Source organism: Salminus brasiliensis, chromosome 7, assembly GCF_030463535.1.
Source record: "Salminus brasiliensis chromosome 7, fSalBra1.hap2, whole genome shotgun sequence".
Lineage (NCBI taxonomy): Eukaryota > Metazoa > Chordata > Actinopteri > Characiformes > Bryconidae > Salminus > Salminus brasiliensis.
The window spans coordinates 17,140,088-17,159,382 of record NC_132884.1 but is presented as its reverse complement, the minus strand read 5'-3'; the positions used below and the strand labels follow the sequence as shown (position 1 = coordinate 17,159,382).

Below are 19,295 nucleotides of genomic sequence, written 5' to 3'. Positions count from 1 at the left end.
TTTGTTTCTCTCAGAGTGTTTATCTTTGTTAGTCTGTACCGGCTGCCAATCCCATTAGTGCCATGCTTATGGTCAGAGTAAAAAAAATATACATATATTACAATAAAGCACGATTACAATGACACTAAATAATAAAAAAGTGTGATATGAATATGAATTATTACAGTGATGGGTTTAATTTCTGTGTTAGGTGCAGTTTAAACAGGGCATATTTAGCTGATGCACTGTGAAGTCTCTCTGGTCCATCCGCCATGTTCCACTTCTGGCCCCGCCCTCTGCAAGACGCAGCCAATCAGAAGTCTCTAACGTTGCCAACACTTCCGCTGTGTGGCGTTCTTCCACTTTCTGGACTTGAAACTTTGTGAGGCCAAAAATCCTCAGCCTTCATCTGAGAGCCCTAAAGACACCTTTTGTTCAGTAGAACTTCACAGTCGATCTTTATTACATTGTTTTTGGTTCACCGTGTTTTCAGTGTTTCTCACGATGGAGGATGAAATAAGTTCCACGTCTGAAGAAGTGAAGAAGTTTCTGCACGATCAGACAGAAAACCAGCGCAGCTCCCCGAGCTTCTCCCCGGACTCCGGGCTCCTCGAATCCAGACCGTTTGATGATGATGATGATGATGATGATGATGATATTTTGGATCTGGCCGGAGGAGCGCAGGATGCTCTCGCACGACACCGAGCCACGAGTCACCCAGAGCCAGACACCGTGCCGGGGGGAGCGGGGGGAGCGGGGGGGCTGGAGAAGCCTGCGAAAGCAGAAGATCCGTCCGAGGAAGGAGAGCCACATGTGGAAACTGCCCAGACTAAACCTAAACCCAAACCATCGTCTGCTCGTGAGTAAACTCTCTTTACCAGCACGTTTCCTCTGGCGTGTTTGTCTGATTAAAACTGTGGTGCTCATGTGGTTCAATTTCAGGCTTAAAAACCGCAGAATAATCTTTGAAGAGCGGAGATTAAATTTGTGCTTAAAAAAAACAAAACAACCAAGACTAAAAATATGAGGGAAAACCTCAGTCTGTCAGTGAGATAAACGAATCCACAAACATCCATATTCAAAAATTTAATATTCTCAAAAAAACCCTAAGTGGCAGTTTTTAGCGTCTGTGTAAAATATTTTCTCATATAGCGATAATTAAATTATCTTACATTTTTAAACAGGCTCGAGTCTAAACTCTTCAGTGGTGGCTCGTGACTTCCTGTTTAACTGGGACTAAATTATTTATTTTCTTTTTTAATTATTTATTCATTTATTTATTTTATTTTCTTTTTCTGACCGTATAATTGTTTAGTGAACTCTTGGTGGACTTTTATTTTTTTGTCTGGTCATCCTGGGTTGTGGGATGCAGGTGTTGGCAATTGCAGTTTTGGAGACTCCAGACTTCTATAACTTGCCACTGAAACATCCTCCAGTCATGCTAAAAATCTATAAAAAAAAATAATTGGTAATATTTTACTAAAGTAATATATAGATGCTGTTTTAATAGACACTTATTGGCTTATGTATTTGGTGTGTATTTGATGACGTCATGTCTTCTCATGTGTTTAAATGCCATGTGGTTAAAAGACTGAGGGTGTTTGGCCTGTATATTCAAAAGCCAATTTCTGTGTGTAAGAGCAAAGATAGCTAATAACTTTGACATCTTAATTTTACAACTTTTCTTTACCTCATTGAACCTTAAGATGTTTGCTTACAGCTGTTGCACAGCTGCAAAGCCAGCTGGGTATTGGCATTATGTGCTCTTCAGGCCAGGTGTTGGGTAAAGGGAGGCCAGGTGGGGTTCATTTATAACTGACTGAAGGTTGGAAATGTCACTTGCTCTGCCACAACCTATACCAGTGTCTTTTGGATATATTAATTAAGCTGAAATGGGTTTTTACATTTTAGCAGAGTAAGGGTTTACTGCCATCTCGTGGCTAAAGGATAAATCAGCACTTTAGTCAGTGAACTGCACATGTGTCCTAAAGCCTGGATCTGACAAGATCACTGACCTTTTCCCTTCATGCCCTTTTACACAGATCACAGACAGCGCTTAATCTTGCAAACAGGTTTTTTTTTCACGGAGAAACCAGGCTTTCTGCACTGGAATGTACACGTCACAAGTTACCGATTCAGAGAGATCCTGTAAAACTGATACTGGAATGATAACAGGATAACAGGACCGAAAGCTTTGGACCAGATCTTCGTTGCTAATCTAATTGAGTTTAACTGAAAAAAGCTGCTGTTTTGTGGGTGTCCTGTTGAAAGAAGAAGATGTAGTATTGTGTGAGCCATTTTCTGGTCTCATCTCAACACTTCGGTCGAAGTTGTGGTCTTGGAGGGCTGGGGGCCAGCACAAGTTGGTGATTTCCCTGCATTAAAAAAATCAGCTAAATCTGACAACTAAACGATGTATTGAACCAGGTGCTGAAGCAGGAAAATCACTGAATTATGCTGGACACCTAGTACAAGACCCCTAACATTCATAACAGTGAGGGGCCTAATTTAGTAGTTTTGCTTTATTCTATGCAGTTTTTTTTATTCATTTTTATATTAATTAAAACAAAACTGTTTAAAGGAACTATTAAATGATATTTCACATGACTCATGACTAAATGTAAGCATTTATTATTTTGCTCTTGTTCAGAAGTTCTCAAACTGTGAGAGGGGGCCTTTTGGGCATAATATTTTATGCAAAAGTTCAGGCATTCTTGGCCAAATGAGATTTTCCAATTAAAAACAAAAGAAAACATTAAACAGCTTTTGTAGCCAATCAAATGTGACATCGTATTTTCAGTCATTTCTAATGTTTTCTCTCAGTCTTTCATAACATAAATTATGAACCATCAATGTAGCCTTTGCAAAACAGGTGAAGTCAGGGTGTAGTAACTCCCCCTTTGGCAGAAATACAATGTTATACAGCTTGCAAATGTTAACTAAAAAGTCGTATAGTTTTTGTATTAATTGTAATCTAGCAAGCACCGTTTAATTATGGTCTGTCTACAAATGTTCTGTGATGCTGGTTGGAGAACAGTGAGGGCCATTCCACAAGCTGCCTCTTCAGTCTATAGTGGATATGAGGTGTATATACTGGATCATTATCCTGGTGTAAAACACATCCTCGTTATAGCTTCAGATTTTCACATTTATGTTTTGACCTTTTCAGTCTGTTGCACTTTTTTTTTTCCCCTCCGATACTTATTTTGTGAAAGAAATGCTGCACAGTAGAACAGTGCACCACCTTCTTGACTCTGGTAAACTATTGTTGGTTGATTTGCCGTTCTTACCAGCCCATGGGCCATTCTTTTCAGGAGTTTTCTTGGACTTCCAGATCTTATCTTGCCCTCCACAGTTCCCATGAACTGCCATTTCGTAATAGCCGTCAACACTATAGAAACAGCGAGCTAAAAACGATATAAACGGCTATTATAGCCTTCCCCTTCTTTGTGGGCATTGATTGACCCTTTTGTTCTCAGACGTTTAGAGAGTTTCTTAGTTGAGCTCAATATCGCTGAGTGTTAGCACAAGGTTTGACGAGTCAGGGAACTGATAAGGCTTGAAAATAAGAGTCACATGCTTTAGGCCTGCTTTGCTAATCATGGTCAGAGTCTTTGTCTTAGACTTTGCAACGCTTGGGGTGCCCAAACAGGCCACATGACTACATTTATCTACTTATACATAAATATAGCGCTAAACATTCTGATAACTGATCATTTACTCTGAATACTGAGGCTGTGTAGAATTATTTTATATTATATTTTTTATTATATGATTATATTAGTCAGGTCTTAATGCTCAATGGAAGCAGCACTTCCTATTTTTCTTTCTCTAATTAGGCAGCTAATTGGCAAAGCCTTTCTGAGCTGAATTCAGATGGGAAGTGCAGACCTCTGACAAACTGTGACTTGGAAGGAACCTGGTTTGATATCTCTGCCCTACATAGTTTACTGCAATGTGTGTGTGTGTGTATGTGTGTGTGTGTGTGTGTGTGTGTGTCCTTGCGTGTGGCACTCAGCTGACCTCAGCAGCCCTGTGGCTTGCTGGAACGTTTTACCCTTCAGTCCCTCTAGTCAGTCGGTCGTTCCGTCCGCCTCCCCCCAGCCGCTCTGCATGAGTGCTCAACTCTGCCCTGCCGTGGAACTGTAAGGAAATGGACGCAAAACACTGGAAAGAGCAGGGTATCTCTTAGCGCTTTCTATTTCTTCTTTAATCAAGGTTTTGCGAATGAAAAGTAGCTGTAGTCAGAATAAATGAGCTTTTTAGTTTTCCTTGTTGGGCGTCTGTGGAGAGAGAGAAAAAGTCCTAGCTGCTGTCAGTAAACAGCCCTCCTGCGATTACGAAGCGGATTGCAATGCCAAGCATTTATCTCCTCAGCCAGTGACTCGCCTTACAGCTGTAAAATCTTCAGGTCTGCAGATTGTTGGGCTCTAAAAAGACTTTTTCTTCTTTCTTTCCTTTTTTTTTTTTCTTTTCTTTTGGTCATGCTGTGTAACACCTGTTAGAGGAGTGCTCTGGCCAAAAGTCATGCCTTAGTAACTTCAATAGCAAGAATTCCTGCTTTGAAATCTGAAAAAGCCCATATAGTGGTTTCTTTAAAGGGGCATTCTGGCCTACAGCAAGTATGTATAGTTATTTGTTATATGTATGTATATTTAAGCGTGTTCATTCATCCGTATTCTCTCCCAACATAATTTGGCTGAGGTGCCCAAACTTTTGCATGATACCGTAGATCATCATTGGGATGCTGAGGCAATTTGTACTGCTAGCCTGGCCACTGATAAACACTGCAAAATACATCCATGATGGCGTCGGTATACCAGTGTTAGTGTTGTGTTACTGCAATGGTTAAAATACATGCTGCTCAATTGGCTGATGCAGCTACACCGATCTGCTGTTATTCCAGTGATCACAGTTACTAAACATACTGACAGCTTGAAGTTTTGCATAAGTGTGCAGTAACCTGCCATATCCAGATATGCCACATTTTAAGGGACAGACAAGGACCACGTCCAGTATACAAAATTACAAGCATCAGTGTGTTGTATGTAGTGGCTGTATTCAGGACAGTAACTGAGCACAATGGTCAGTTCACTGACCGACTGCACATTTCATTATAAAGAGACCACAATTTGTCCTGAACTGCAACACAGTAAGCCAAATATTAGATAAAAAAAATAATTGTAGTCACAGCTTTTGATAGTATAAAAAATGATAGCACTACTGGTTCTTGTAAATACTCTGACTTATCAGGTATCAGGGAAAATTATTATTATTAAAGTATTTTTTTTTTTTTCAATTAATCCCAATGTTTTATTTTTGCCAAATTGCCCATTTTTAACACCAGTACACACAAACACTGTTGCTAACTTATATCACAGCTTGGAAAACTGGAGCAGAGAGGAGGCAGCAGCGGCAGCTTGGCGAACCTGGGTATTAAAATAAAACCACTGAGCCACCCTTTAAACCCTTTAAGGCTTTTAATTGGAGACGTTTTAACTGGATTTTTCTTTAAAGCCGCGGAGACGATTTAACTGGATTTTTCTTTAAAGCCGTGGAGACGATTTAACTGGATTTTTTTTTTTTAAAGCTGTGGGGACTTTTGTCGACGGATTATTGAAGCTGTGGGGACTTTTATTTTGACGTTGCTCTCGCCTGTGTCAGTGGAAGGTCGGTCGGTCTTTAGTGTCTCGGCCTCCAGGGCGAAATGGACTCCAAACACGGTGAGCGGTTTAAACAGCGGATTTAGACCCAGACTTCGTTCATCTGGGCAGCGTTAGCAGGGTTGGCTCTTACTGCTGCAGTAACGCGGCTCTTATGGGGAGAAATCCGGCTGTACAGGTTAATTTTCCGGCGTGTTAATCGGGCCTTCAGCCGGTCAGCGGCAGTCTGGAGGCTGGAGTAGGGTTACAGTTAGATTAGCTACTGTCAGGACTGCGAGGCTAAGCGGTGTCTGGACACGAACATGTTCTGAACAGCACAGTGTAAATATGCTCAGGGATGGAGGAACTGAGCGGAAAAAAAGAGGAACCAAAAGAGAAGCAGCAGCAGCGGATCACCTGAGATAGCGGACTGCAGCAGAGCTCGGAGAACAGCGAGACCGCGCGTCCCACACGCCCAGCCGCTCTGTCACACAGGCTGCGCTGCTAACGGCGGAGTGTGGTGCTAGCTTCAGGAAACGCGTACATTAATGCGACATGCTTTCCTCGCTTTGAGGGGACTAGTTTTACAGTCTGACTGAAACGAATAAACAGGTTTCTGTACCTTTAACCTTTAGCAGCAGTGTATATTTAACTGCAGTATCATCTCACGGAGCTCATGCTTAATACTCCTGTATTTTTAATTCGGCTGATGCTGCGACACGGCTGAGCTTTGGCGTTTCTGTGGGTTGATTTTCAGGGAATACACACATTTATTAGTCATGTTCAGTAGCAATTTTGCCTCGATCAGTGCCCCCCCCCTCCCTTTTTAAATTTAATTTAAATTAATTAATTAATTTATTATTTTACAGCCCATAATGTTAATTGTGCTCTTGTTTATTCTCTCTCTTTTTATTTATTTATTTATTTTTTTTTAATAGACTTTATTTCTGGTTGAGAAATGCTGGCATTCTCTGTGTGTAAAGCATTGGCACGTCTTGGGTGTTTTCAGTAATTCAGTTTAATGAGTTTCTGCTGAAAATGTCAAATTCTAGCGACATGTTTAAAACTCCTGGGTTTTCTAATGGGATCATGGGATGGGATGATGTTCAGCAGTGGGTTGGGTGTTTTCAGGTGCGCATCCAGTTTTACCTCTGATATCTTCAGCTTTCAGCTTTATGCCTCCCATGACCTTTTATTGCACTCTGAGGATCAATTATTTATTATGTATAATGGAAAAATAGTATGATTTATTTGATTAGTTCATTAGGTTTTAGGAGTGAGGAGGTGTGGAACCACCAATGTTTAAAAACAAAACCGTATTGGTCATATGGACGGTACACTTTCATACAGTTAAATCTAATGTTCTGACCCTTGGGCTGCGGGAATTTAACTGTACTTCCCGTGTGTGTGTGTGTGTGTGTGTGTGTGTGTGTGTGTGTGTGTGTGTGTGTGTGTTTTCAGTGCTAGAGTTGGTGTACTGGCGTGACCTCCAGCGGACTGGGGTGTGTTTCGGCGCCAGTCTTTTCCTGCTGCTCTCACTGAGCGTTTGTAGCATCGTCAGCGTGGTAGCATACATCTCGCTTGCTCTGCTGTCCGTCACCATCTCCTTCAGGATATACAAGGGTATCGTCCAGGCTGTGCAGAAATCCGAGGATGGACACCCGTTCAAGTAAGTGTGTGAGAGAGAGGCACACACACACACACACACACACACACACACACACACACACACACACTTCCTTAGTAACATATATAGCTTTTCTTAATCATTATGTAAACAGCTGCACAGGCTTTCACTGGTTACACTTAGGTAGTGTAAGAGTGTTTCTCCTTGCAGTGGCCAGGTCAAAATGAAATGAAATGTTTACTGCCGTCCATTTCAGTGAAATAGAGCAGAATGGTCCCTTGTAAAATTAGCTGCATTCACTAGACTCAATTCTGTCTATTCAGGTTATTCTCACTGCTGATTTAAGATCATTATTGTTTTGGCAAATCTGAGCCCAGCTGTTTGTTAGTCTGAAGATGTCAGTTGAATTTGGGATTGAACTAGGTATGTCTGAATCAAGGTTTTTATTTTATTTATGTTTAATTGTGTTATTATTATTATTATTATTATTATTATTATATAAATGCCCCCATCTGATCAGTCTCTTAATGTACGATACCGCTTTGAGCCGTTCCAATCTTTATCTCTAAATAATACAGTCCCACAACTTGGGTAAACTTGCTAATACACAATAGTAAACAAACTTCTTTTTAGCGAACAGTTTCTATAAACGACTGTTTTAACCTAGTCTATGTACTATAGTGTTTAATATTTTACAAACCAGTCTGACTGATCTACCTGACCATTCAGCTCCCAGTTCCTGTCCAGTTCTACAATCAAATCACTTGGTGTATGTGCATTAGCCTTGTCCTTGGTTCTGAATGCACCGTGCAGATCTGGTTTAGAACCAAAGAAGGAAGCATGGTTTCTTGGCGTGTAAAACAGCATCTGTACGGTAGTTTAGTTTCTAACCAGGCGTAATTCAAGAGTAAAGACCAAATTGATATAATATAATATAATTTCATAACTACAACCAAACTGGGTGGTTCTGGTCGTGTGGACAAAACCTGCAGAAGACAAACCTTTTATGGAAGAGTTAAAAGTTTCAATCCTCCTCCTCTGACATATTAACGAACAGACCCTTTACCTGCTCATCTGTGAACCATTTGTTGTTGAACATTTGCTGTGTCACGTTTGCAGCAAGGCCCTAAACAAACGCACAAAAGCTCAAGTTTCCTGAACTCGCCATTCCACCTTTAATAGTGCAGCAGGTACCTTCTGCTGTTGAAATGCACACAATGCAACTGCAGCTCTATTTAAGGTGGAATGGAGAGTTAGAATTTGGAGCCAACTTTAGCTTTTGTGTTGGCTGCTAACTGGCAACGTCGCTGCTATTATCAGTTCAGATAAAGCTCTGTTTTGTTAGATAAGGTCACAAATAAACTCATGTAACTCATGGATCATGTATATTAATGGTGCCTTGAAGACGACAGATGGAACCTTAAAAGCCAATACCAATCAATAAAAAAAAATATGCCTGGTGCGCCCCTGATCCCGAGTCCCTGCAATTTGTATTGGACATCCGTATAAATTTCTGTTTGTTTGTTCTGCAGGATGTATCTGGAGCAGGACATTGCAATTTCCGCAGACATCGTACATAAATACAGCGAGCTGGCACTGGTGCGCTTTAACACCATGGTGAAGGAGCTGCGGCGTCTCTTTCTGGTGGAGGATCTGGTGGACTCTCTGAAGGTCAGTTCAACTGGAGGTCTTCATTATTAAACTCTGTTGATTCCAGAGTAAGCAAAAACAAGGTGCAAACATTTTAGTTTAGTTTAGTTTAGTAATATTGAACATCATTTATTTCACTCTTAAATGCACTCCATACCTTTCACCCAGCCCCAAAGCAATGAACTCTCACAAAATTAAAGAGCATTAACACAAACACATTTCCATTTGTGAAAATATAACTTGAGTCTTCTTGTGGTCACAGGAAAAACAGGAGAGTATAAATCAAATCAAAAATCAAATCAAATTTTATTTGTCACATACATAGTCATACACAGTATAACTTGCAGTGAAATGCTTTTTTGACAGTCTGCCCACATCAAGCTATACAATAAAAATCTACATTTAAACTTAACTAAACCTTAACTTAATGAAGTAAAGTGCAAAAGTGCAAAAGAAAAATAGAATAAAAATGAAGAAAATAAAAATAGAATAAGTTACATTTAAGTTAAAGAATAAAATATAAAAATATGAAAATATAGAAATAAGCAAAAAAAAATACAAATATATATACAGAGATGAAATAGTGTGTGTGTGTGTGTGTGTGTGTGTGTGTATATATATATATATATATATATATATATATATATATATATATATATATATATATATATATATATATATATATATATATTTATCTGAATGTGAGTGTATGTGTGAGTTAAATAGAAATATAAACAGGCTGTTGCCTAATTAAACTCTTCAGCAAATACCACATGAATAACTGTCCCAACCTCAAACTTTGCGGGCTAATCTTAACTCTACAGTGCTTAAAAGGTTTGTAAAACCCTTACTATATAAACAGAAAATCAATCAAACTAAGAAGATGCACACGTGCATTCCTGTTATTTTGAGCCTCCACCACGTAGAGACCTACCTAGGCTGGGTTCATTTTGCTTCTCAGGCTATTTTTCCTTTCTTTGTAAACTCCAAACTCTGAACCTTATGTGGTGGCCGGTAACCTAGTGGTAGGAAAAGTGAGTCAGTAGCAAGAAGGCTTGGATTTCAGTACTGGGTGGGATGCTTCAAGTCGGGCATTTAGGCGAGGCACTTTAACCCCCTCTGTTTCCGGTAGGTTTGCTCTGCTTCAGAAACTACTGCTCCCAGATTCCAGACCAGTCATATTCAGGGAGCTAAACTCACAGTTTGAGTTGAGGTTAAAATGTAATAGCAAAATAATCTACACTCTGTTGTGCTCACTGCTTGCTTGGTATCACAGCAACTGACATAGGACATAAAGGACACTGGACACACCACACCATGCAGTGTCTGAAGGTGTACACACCACAGCATCATTCAGAATCGACTCCCTGTGGCGATCATACAGTTCCAGCCCTGTTCAGTTACTCTCAGAGCCACTCAAAGCCCAGTAGATTGCACATGGATTGAAATTTCATGTAGAAAGGCAGTCTGAAACAGACAATTACCAAGTACCAGGTGTTCATTTTCAAACGTGCACCTTTTAGCTAGGAGGATGTTCGCTAATTCCAAATTCCATAAAATCTTTACACAGAGAACAAACTGAATGTAAACACTCTACCTTGTGATTCTATGTCTGAGCTGCATGGCATGTTTGGTTTGCGATGGCCCTTAAAGCAGAGAGCCATTGCTTTCCAGTCGTGGATGAAATCATCCATACAGCCCTACTGCTGATGTTGCCATTCAGAGATCAGGCTCAGAGACACTGGAAGTCACAATAAACACAATGTGATGCAGCTTGCATTTAGAGTGCTCTCCATTTTTCGGCTGACAACTACTTGGAAGCTTGCAGTCCTGCTTGAAAATCAGTTGCTGCTCCAATAAAATGCTAAATATCTCTTCACCCCCCCCCCCCCCCGGACAGCTCTCTTCTTCCTTTTGGGTTGATGATTCCTTGTCTAGAGCTTCTGTTTTGTAACTTTACAGGAGAAGGAAAAAACCTATTTAACTTTCAGTGGAAGATTTTCTTCAGTCATTTTGGAACATTTCTATTGGCCCATTCATCATTACATGTTGCCAGAATGTAGAACTGCCAAATTGCCAAAAAGGAAAAAAGGGGTATTTAAATAGGAGTATCTTTTAATTTTCTGCTTATTGTTGGTGTAATTGTCTCTGCTGTCCAGGGAAGGCCTTAGATGTTGGGGGCATTGTTGTCAGGATTTGATTGCATTTAGCAGCAGGAGCATTTGTGAGGTCAGCATGATGGATGATCACTACCCCACTTTATCCCCAACTCATCCCAAAAGTATTGCATGGAGTGTCAACCATCGTTCCAGAGAACACAGTTCCACTGCTCCATAGCTCAATGCTGGGGAGCTTTATTCCCCCCCCCCCCAATAGCCTACACCTGCCATTAGGCATGGTGCCCATAAGTTCAGTCCTATTATGTTGGCACTTTTCTATAAGGATTAGGCGTGTGTGTGTTTTAGCACATTTGTGTCAGTAACTGGTGCGATACAGACATTCATAGGAAATCCTTTTGCCTCTTTATTAGTCATGATGAAACATCTTGGATCAGGTAAAGCCCATGAACATTAAGATCCCGTGACTATGAAAGTTCATTTCAGACCAATGTGAGTGTGTGAACACCGTGTTCTAGCTCAGCGAGTGTAATGTTCCTGTGTAATGGAAGTTCAGGCACTGTGTGCACACGCGCAAGCTTTTCTCGGCCCGACTCCAAACACAGGGAGAGACAGGCGGCCGTGTAAGGAGCTGTTGAGCAGCAGTGTAGAGTTACACACACAGACCTTCCTCACAGCCAAAAATTCCACCCTGCTCACAGTGATCTGAGTGACGGGTCCATTTGGTGAATTCTGGAGTTTATATGTGTGTGTTGAGTGTGTTTAAAAAAAAAAAAAAAAAAAAAAAGGTATTTTTATTAGCAGCACAATGTACATTTAAATAAAAAAGGAAAAAGATTACCTTTACATTTAGTTACCTTTAGCATTAGTCTGATGTTTTTATCCAGGGCACCATATTTGGTAGGTGAAGGTAGTGCTAGGTGTTTTGCCCAAGGACTGGACATGGGAAGGGTGGTGGTGTTGTCCACTATGCTACACTAGTCCATTATAAAATTGTAATCTTTTAGTTAATATAATACTTTAGTGCTGATCGTGGGCTAAGACAGTAGATTGTACACATTAACCAATCATACATACAGGCTTGTGGACTGGTATAGTGGATTGTCTCTGTTTGTAAGAGAGATGTACCATCATCCTTTTCCCACACAAGTGTATATAGCCCGGGTTAATAAATAAAGCCCCTGTCTTTAATTGTACACATGCTACAGAATAAGCATTTATCAAGGTTTTGTTTAAAAAGGAATGCAGTTTAATGGCGGTTAAATGCTCAAAAAATTGTGAGCTACAGTCCGCTCGGAACTGCTGGACGATCCTAGAACAACTGGCAGTGGCCTTTTTTAAAAAAGACACATCATGATTTCGATTCATGTACTCTCTTGAATCTGACTGAAATAAAGTGACTTAAAATATAATTTTAAAGAAATAAATGGCACCAGGTTTGCCATATGCTTATCTTGCAGCACAATGTTAAAAAAATGGTGCTGCAGTTATAGATTCTTCCTCTTGTAAATAAAATGTTGGTGCCCTTTTAATTTAGAAAATGAAATTAATGTTTATCGATTTGTGATTGGGCAGTCGTTTTAAGCCTCCAGGTCTACCAGAGAATGCGAATGTGGCACGACAGAGTTAACTAGTATTTAGTTTCCAAGCAGATAAGTTTCCCATAATGTTGTAACTGTAGGTAACGCATCTAAAAATAGATATATAGAGATGGGCAATATGATTTGATATCTTTTTTTTATTTTTTTTATATACATTATATATATATTTTTTTAACCATATTGCCTAGCTCCATATGTAGTCTTTCTCTGCGGTGTTAGTGGATATATGTTGAGGTTTGTAATTCTGTGTATCTTTCTTCCCTGCAGTTTGCAGTGTTGATGTGGATTCTTACGTACGTTGGTGGTTTTTTCAACGGCCTCACGCTCATTATTATTGGTAAGTAAAATCAAATGAGGAGTCGTCCCCCCCTTCCCCCTTTCGCTCTTTGGTGCTCTCCCCTGCGCTATGACACTAACCAGTATTAACACAACCACCTTCTATTGCTCGTGCTTCTCCTCCAGGTCATTTCCTCATGTTGAACTATGTTAGTGAAGTGAAACATTATACACTTTCCTGACCTCGTAGTGTGTGCATGGTCTTACTTTTATTTACAGATCCACATATTCTCATATTCAGATCCACATCTACAGAGGCTTCCTGATACTGTATCTTAGGGCTGGGCGATCTATTGATAGATCAAAAAAATATTGGGATATAAACAAAGTGGGATATGGAGTGAGGCTATAGCATTTATATCGATATTTCATTGCTTAAGTCTAAATCTTGTACAGCGCCAATGCGCAATGTTCATAAAATTTTTTCACATAATTTTTCACAACATATTGTATTGTATATCGTATATCGCCATTCAGCTGAAATAGAGATGTGTGGGTTTTTTTTTTTTTTGGTTTTTTTTTGGGTGTGTTTTTTGTCCATATCTGTACCTACAGAACATTTGCAATTGCAATTATAATATAAATTTGTGTAATAAAAGAATTATATATACACACACCACAGCACACACAGCTCTAGAGAAGTGCTAGTGTTCAGTATGGGGGGTGCAGAGTGCTGTTATGGTGCTCCATGTTTCAGGATCTGGTTACAGAAGGTGTTAAATCTCAGACTTCACGCAAAAACAGCTTCTGTAAAGTTATTGTGCTTTGTTGCTTTTTTTACTTTTATTTATTTGATTATATTTTGTGCCAGGTGAAGCACAGTTGAGTAGTATTAGTATGCTTGGTATGTGAACTGGAAGAGGTGCACTGAGGTGGGGAGGCTGTTTCTGTGACCCATGACTGACCTTTTGAAATGATGGATATGTTTCACCACTGCACTTAAAAATAAAGCTGCTACAAAGAGTTCTTATAGTGACGCCACACAGAAACCACTTTTTTGAAAGCACATCATTTGAAGGGTTCTTCATACTCTTTATGTCTCTTTTATGGACATGGATCTTTATGGGACCAAAAGTGTTTCTGGTATGGCATCACTCAAAAAACCATTAGAAGCAAGAGTGTTGAGTTACAGTTAGTCTCAGGCTCAGAGAGTCTGCTGACATCGGTGTTGTGTATATCTGTAGTGCATTAAGCTGACCATGACTATTGGGATTTTTTTCAGGTGGATTCTGTTTAGCTTTCTTCACCGTTTATCATGTTGGGGAACAAAGTTCTGCTTTTCTAGATAGACCGTGCTTATCTGTAGCGAACAATGGCCTGCATTGGGCATCAGTGATCACTTTACAGATTTTCACAGTCCTCTCCCTGTACACATCATGCCAAAATAGCAGGCTTATTAGGAAATTGGCCTCTTCCTCAACGTCTGCATTCTTGGCTACTTTAACCAGTGAGGCACCAGACTCTCAGATCTGATCTACTCAGCTTATTGTAGCATTCTGCAGTACTGGTAAACGCTTATACTGCGTTTAGTGTACATTTAACATGTTGAACATCTCTAATTGTCAGCCTGATTTTCTTGCTACAGCTGTGGATTGTTTCATTTATTTAATGTTGTAATGCATCTTTTTCTCCCTATAGCTTATGTTGCAGTATTTACCTGGCCAGTAATCTATGAGAAACACCAGGTAAGTATTGGACACATCTACACATGTGCGTTTACACATATGTAAAGCTACTTGTTTTTGCTTTTTTATTTTTTTTTACATTTTATTTTTATTAATCTGTCTTTCAGTTCTTGTGATACTGAATTGTGAATTCTTCCTGTTCTTGCACTTTACATTCATTTACATTAATTCTTTTGAAGTGTGTGAATTTAAGGCAGTTTCAAGTTCTGGCTGTAAAATCCTTTTCCTCTTTAAAACCTGTGTTCATATTCCTGTGCTTTTGTTTTTTTTCCCCACAGGTGCAGATTGACCACTACTATGAGCTTGTGAACAACCAAGTCAAAGATGTGATGAAAAAGTAAGTTGTGTGTTTGTAAAACTGTATGTGTACTCATTAGTTGCGTCCACGTCTGTTTTCCTGTGTTACCAGGGGTTAGCAACATGCGGCACGGGTCCATTAACTCTCCACACAGAGAATGTAATGTACTTGAACTCTGTGTAGCCCACTCTAGCATGTGATGCTGTGCCAGAGCTATGATGCACTCCTAAAAAGTAAAAGAAAAAAAACAAACAAACAAACAAAAAATCCACAACTATTTTATTTATTTATTTATTTATTTATTTATTTTTCAATCATATATATACAACATTTTAATATCAATGCCAAGAAAGAACCATTTTTTGATTTCAGAGAAAAAAACACCACCATCAAGATGCACCTTTTATTTTGGACTTTGGACTTCTGCTGAATTCAGCATTCAAAGATCAGACTTGGAAACAGACATTAGTTGTCATAAACCCAAAAAGTCATGTATACTTGTATACTGTCAAAAGATCCTTGAGAAACTTTTGGAGGTTCTTTCATTTGAATCTGTGAAGGAACCTCTTAAGGTGCTTTGAGGAACCTTCCAAAGGTTTCTCTAGGATCTTATTATTTTTAAGTGTAGTTCTGTCCACCTTTGGCCTACCTTCCCTGACTGCAGTGGTAGCTTAAAGTCCTGCTTGAAAGTCATGAACTACTCCAATAATAATAATAATAATAATAATAAAAAAGAAGTGCCTCTTAAGATATGATGAATTTTGTTTAAGTGAAGTCCAACAGCTCTTTCTCCCATTTGTTGTCTGCCCCTTGCTAAGACATGTAGGCTTGCTTCATTTAGGCAGTAAGTGCATGCATTCATGAACATGCCCATCATTTTGGTATTACACCCCACTTTATTTAAATATCTTGGAGTGTGCTTGTGTTTTACTTTGTGATGATGCACTGATCTGCCATAACATTAGCACCACCTGCATTATATTGAGTAGGTTCCCCTTGTGCTACCACAACAGATGACCATTCGAAGCCTCCCCAAGACCTCTAAAGGCATCCTGGCACCTAGTTTGCAGCAAATTCTTTCATTCTTCTTTTGCCCTTTCTTGGAACACTTTAAAGAAACCGCCACAAGACCTGCCTGATGTTATGTTGTGAGATGTTCTCGTGCTAATGTTTTGGCTAATCGGTGTGAATCCTGAATTAGATATTTCTTTATTACAGCGGCTCAGGTCCCACCAGCTTTCCTCTCAGAACACTTTTTACACTTTTCTTCCTATTCTACTTTTATTTGTACCTTTTTATTGTGCAATTTAGTATAAAACTGATGGTGTTTGTGTGTTTTGTTTTGTAGGATCCAGGCTAAGATCCCTGGAGCGAAACCCAAAACTGAATAGAGTCTGAGGAGGACGAGTGTGAGCAAGGGAGTGAGAGGACTGCGTTCAGGAGGAATTTGGTGTGCGTGTTCTGGAGGAATCTGGGCGATGAGGGACAGTTTAAACAGTGTGAATAAGAATAAGGCCTTAGACATTGCAATGTCTCACACACAAACACACACACACACACACCTTTTTTGTTAACTTAACAACCCCACTAGCTAAATCACTTTTTTCAATAGTTCTAATGCTCATTTGTTTTGAACTTAGCCGCTTTAGTGAATGTATTGTTAGTTATGTTGAGGGCTGTCACTGGATTTTTAGGAATGTTTTCAGTGAGGTGAAGCCTTCCACTGAGGCAAGTTCATCCCCCCCCTCCTTGTTTCCTTTTTTTTTTTTCTTAAAAAAGGAGTAAGCTCGGCATACAGGCTTGTTTTTAGCTTTTTTTTTGTTTGTATTTGGCTTCATTGGGACTGCTGGTGCTGATATTGTGGGGTGATGTTTGAGTGAGTAGTTCAGTCACATGGCCAGCTTCTACTTCTTTCTGCAGTAGCTGATGTGATGAATTTGGGCATTTATTATTTTTTTTTCTCCTTTCTCTTATGGAAGGGATCTGTTACATCGCTGATGAAATTTATTTTACCATTTTTAGTCAAATGAAATTGAGTAAAGAAAACGAAACAAAAAAGGATGTTTGCTGTGTTGTTTTGTCACTTCCTTACTTGCTGCTGCCTTTAGTGTCAAAGCAAAAGCGTTTACACAACCTGCTGTCTCCATCGTGGACCGAATATCTGACACGGTACAAAGCTCTTATTGTGAATTTCAGCAAAACTTCAAGCACTGGTTTGCCATGCAGTTCATTGTGAATGATCATTCATGAAGTGTTGATGAATTATATGCTGAAGACTGTCAATGGAATGCATTGTGAAACTTAAACCAGTATGAATTAAAGCTTGTAGATCAAACTAGAGACGTTTGTACTGTTTTCCCTGCTGCGATCATTTGAGACATGCTGGTCAATACAGAAATACTTCAGAAGGATCTTTTAGAAAAATGGTGGTTTTGAGTATACTGCCATCACCTGGTGAAATTGTAGAACTGCATGCATTTCAGATTTGTGGCCAAAGCTCTGCTCGAAACTCTTATTCACAATGCCTCACATCCTAAAATCCCCATCACTGTATAGAGCACTATCCTAGGGAACAAAACAGAATCTGTAGTCTTCCCCAGAAAAGCTGCACATGGAGTCAATTCAGATTATTTCTATGGCACTTTTTCACGATGAATGCTGTTACAAAGCAGCTTTACAGAGCTCTGGCTCTGAGCCTCCTGAGCAAGCAATGGGCGACAGTGGCAAGGTAAAACTTCCTCCGATTGAGTGGAAGAAACCTTGAGAGGAACAAATTCCCCATCCTCTTCTGGTTGTTGCTGGGTAGCACAACAAATACCACAATATGGTATACAAGAAGAATAAAATAATGAAGAAATTGTAAAATAATGTGGCATAAATGAATGCGATGGAAAAGTGAGTGTTAAGTGAAGCGAGAATGAATCTGTGTAAATCTTCAAACAGTGCAATGCATTATGAGTACTAGATGGCTGCTAGTGTACATCGTTTGTGAACTACTTGGTGCAGAATGTTTAGTGCACTGTAACAGTCCCGCAGTGCACCGCAATGTGATTTTGGGCACCACTACAAATTGGTGCAACCCCAGTGTAGTGCACTACATGGTGAGTAGGGCACTTATGGACACAGTTGAAGTCAAATACTGAGCTTACACTTTAAAGGTGCTACAAAGCGTTCTGTGAGTGATTCCATAGAAGAACCCTGTTTGTAAAAGAGAGGTGAGAGTGTGAAGAATGTTTTGCAGGTTTAAAGAACCTCAACTTTATGTAAACGTTTGGAAGCAATTTCAAGGTTCTTTACACTTGCCCAACTCTTTTAGACACATGGTTCTTCTATGGCTTCACTCCAGTACTTTTTATTATTTTTCTTAACTTTTTTTAACTTCTCTGGCTGCAGTGTGATCTTAAAGTCCAGCTTGTCCAACTACTCCAATACAATTCTTAATATTCACCCAAAAAAAGTGCCTCATAAGATGAGAGGATTTTTGTTCAAATGATACCCAATAGACCCCCCCCCCCATTTGAGTTGCCAACCTCTGCCCCTTGCTAAGAAATGTAGGCTTGCCGCATTTAGGCAGTAAATGCATGTGTTCATGAACATGCCCATCATTTTGGTATAGGTGGTTTGTTGTTGTTGAAACTCATTATGGTCATAGTTTTTTCCCCCTGTCCTGGACTGCTCACTTATGGCTAAATGCCTATTTATACCCCTGTCAAATGTCAAATTTGCAACTCGAGATGGAGCCAGACGCACCTACTCATTTGGAAGACCAGTCCCCTTCTCCCACACCAAGTGTGTCTCAGACCGCCTTCACTGATTTCCAATTTGTCCCGTAAGTGTTTCAATAGCAGAAGTGCTGTTCATGTTGTCAAGTTCCACTACAACTCAGCTACTCCATGAAATGTCAATCACTTCCCTCCCAAGTTTAACCCCTTCTTCTTACGATATAGCAGAGTAACTTTTAAATAATAAATACAATGTATAATAAAAATAAAATGTTCCTGTTGGAATTATACACTGGAGGTGGAAAGACTGTTTGGAGGGGAAACATAAGATGAAAAATAGGGCAGAGCTACACATCATATTGCAACCTGCCAGCAGAAGCAGTAGACCTGTGGTTGCTTCACTTTTGAGAGGCCTTGCGCTGTCCATGTGTTCTACAGTCAGTCTAGCGTTCAGAGAATGTGAACAAATATGGATGAAAGGAACACAGAGTATGGATAGAAGGCTCTGTCCGTATCCATATTTAACATTGAGCATATATAGGCCTTAACCAGTACTTCTGGTGCATTCAGTCTCAGTGCTCAAACCTGAAGGAAGTTAATTCATTGCTTGGCTTTTACTCTCTTGCCTCGGGCTGTAG

General features: G+C 39.7%; 1 protein-coding gene across 2 annotated transcripts; it reads left to right on the top strand.

Moving 5' to 3' along the window:
• The first annotated feature begins 334 nt into the window (after positions 1 to 334).
• rtn4a (reticulon 4a) lies at positions 335 to 17,275 on the top strand. 2 transcript variants are annotated; one of them, XM_072684024.1, is made up of 7 exons: positions 335 to 838; positions 7,083 to 7,290; positions 8,781 to 8,919; positions 12,884 to 12,953; positions 14,591 to 14,637; positions 14,916 to 14,974; positions 16,284 to 17,275. In XM_072684024.1, the coding sequence occupies exons 1-7, from the start codon at positions 484 to 486 to the stop codon at positions 16,324 to 16,326; spliced, it is 921 nt and encodes a 306-aa protein (XP_072540125.1). In that variant the 5' UTR covers positions 335 to 483; the 3' UTR covers positions 16,327 to 17,275. The 2 variants fall into 2 exon arrangements, with proteins under 2 accessions (XP_072540125.1, XP_072540126.1); XM_072684025.1 differs by lacking the exon at positions 335 to 838 and adding an exon at positions 5,607 to 5,702.
• Positions 17,276 to 19,295: the final 2,020 nt, after the last annotated feature.

Bases quoted from the DNA above. Each gene is read 5' to 3' on its own strand.
- rtn4a (XM_072684024.1), top strand. From the start codon at position 484: ATGGAGGATGAAATAAGTTCCACGTCTGAAGAAGTGAAGAAGTTTCTG. The intron at 8,920-12,883 runs GTCAGTTCAACT...TCTTCCCTGCAG, and splicing joins ATCTGGTGGACTCTCTGAAG to TTTGCAGTGTTGATGTGGAT. The intron at 14,638-14,915 runs GTAAGTATTGGA...TTTTCCCCACAG, and splicing joins TAATCTATGAGAAACACCAG to GTGCAGATTGACCACTACTA.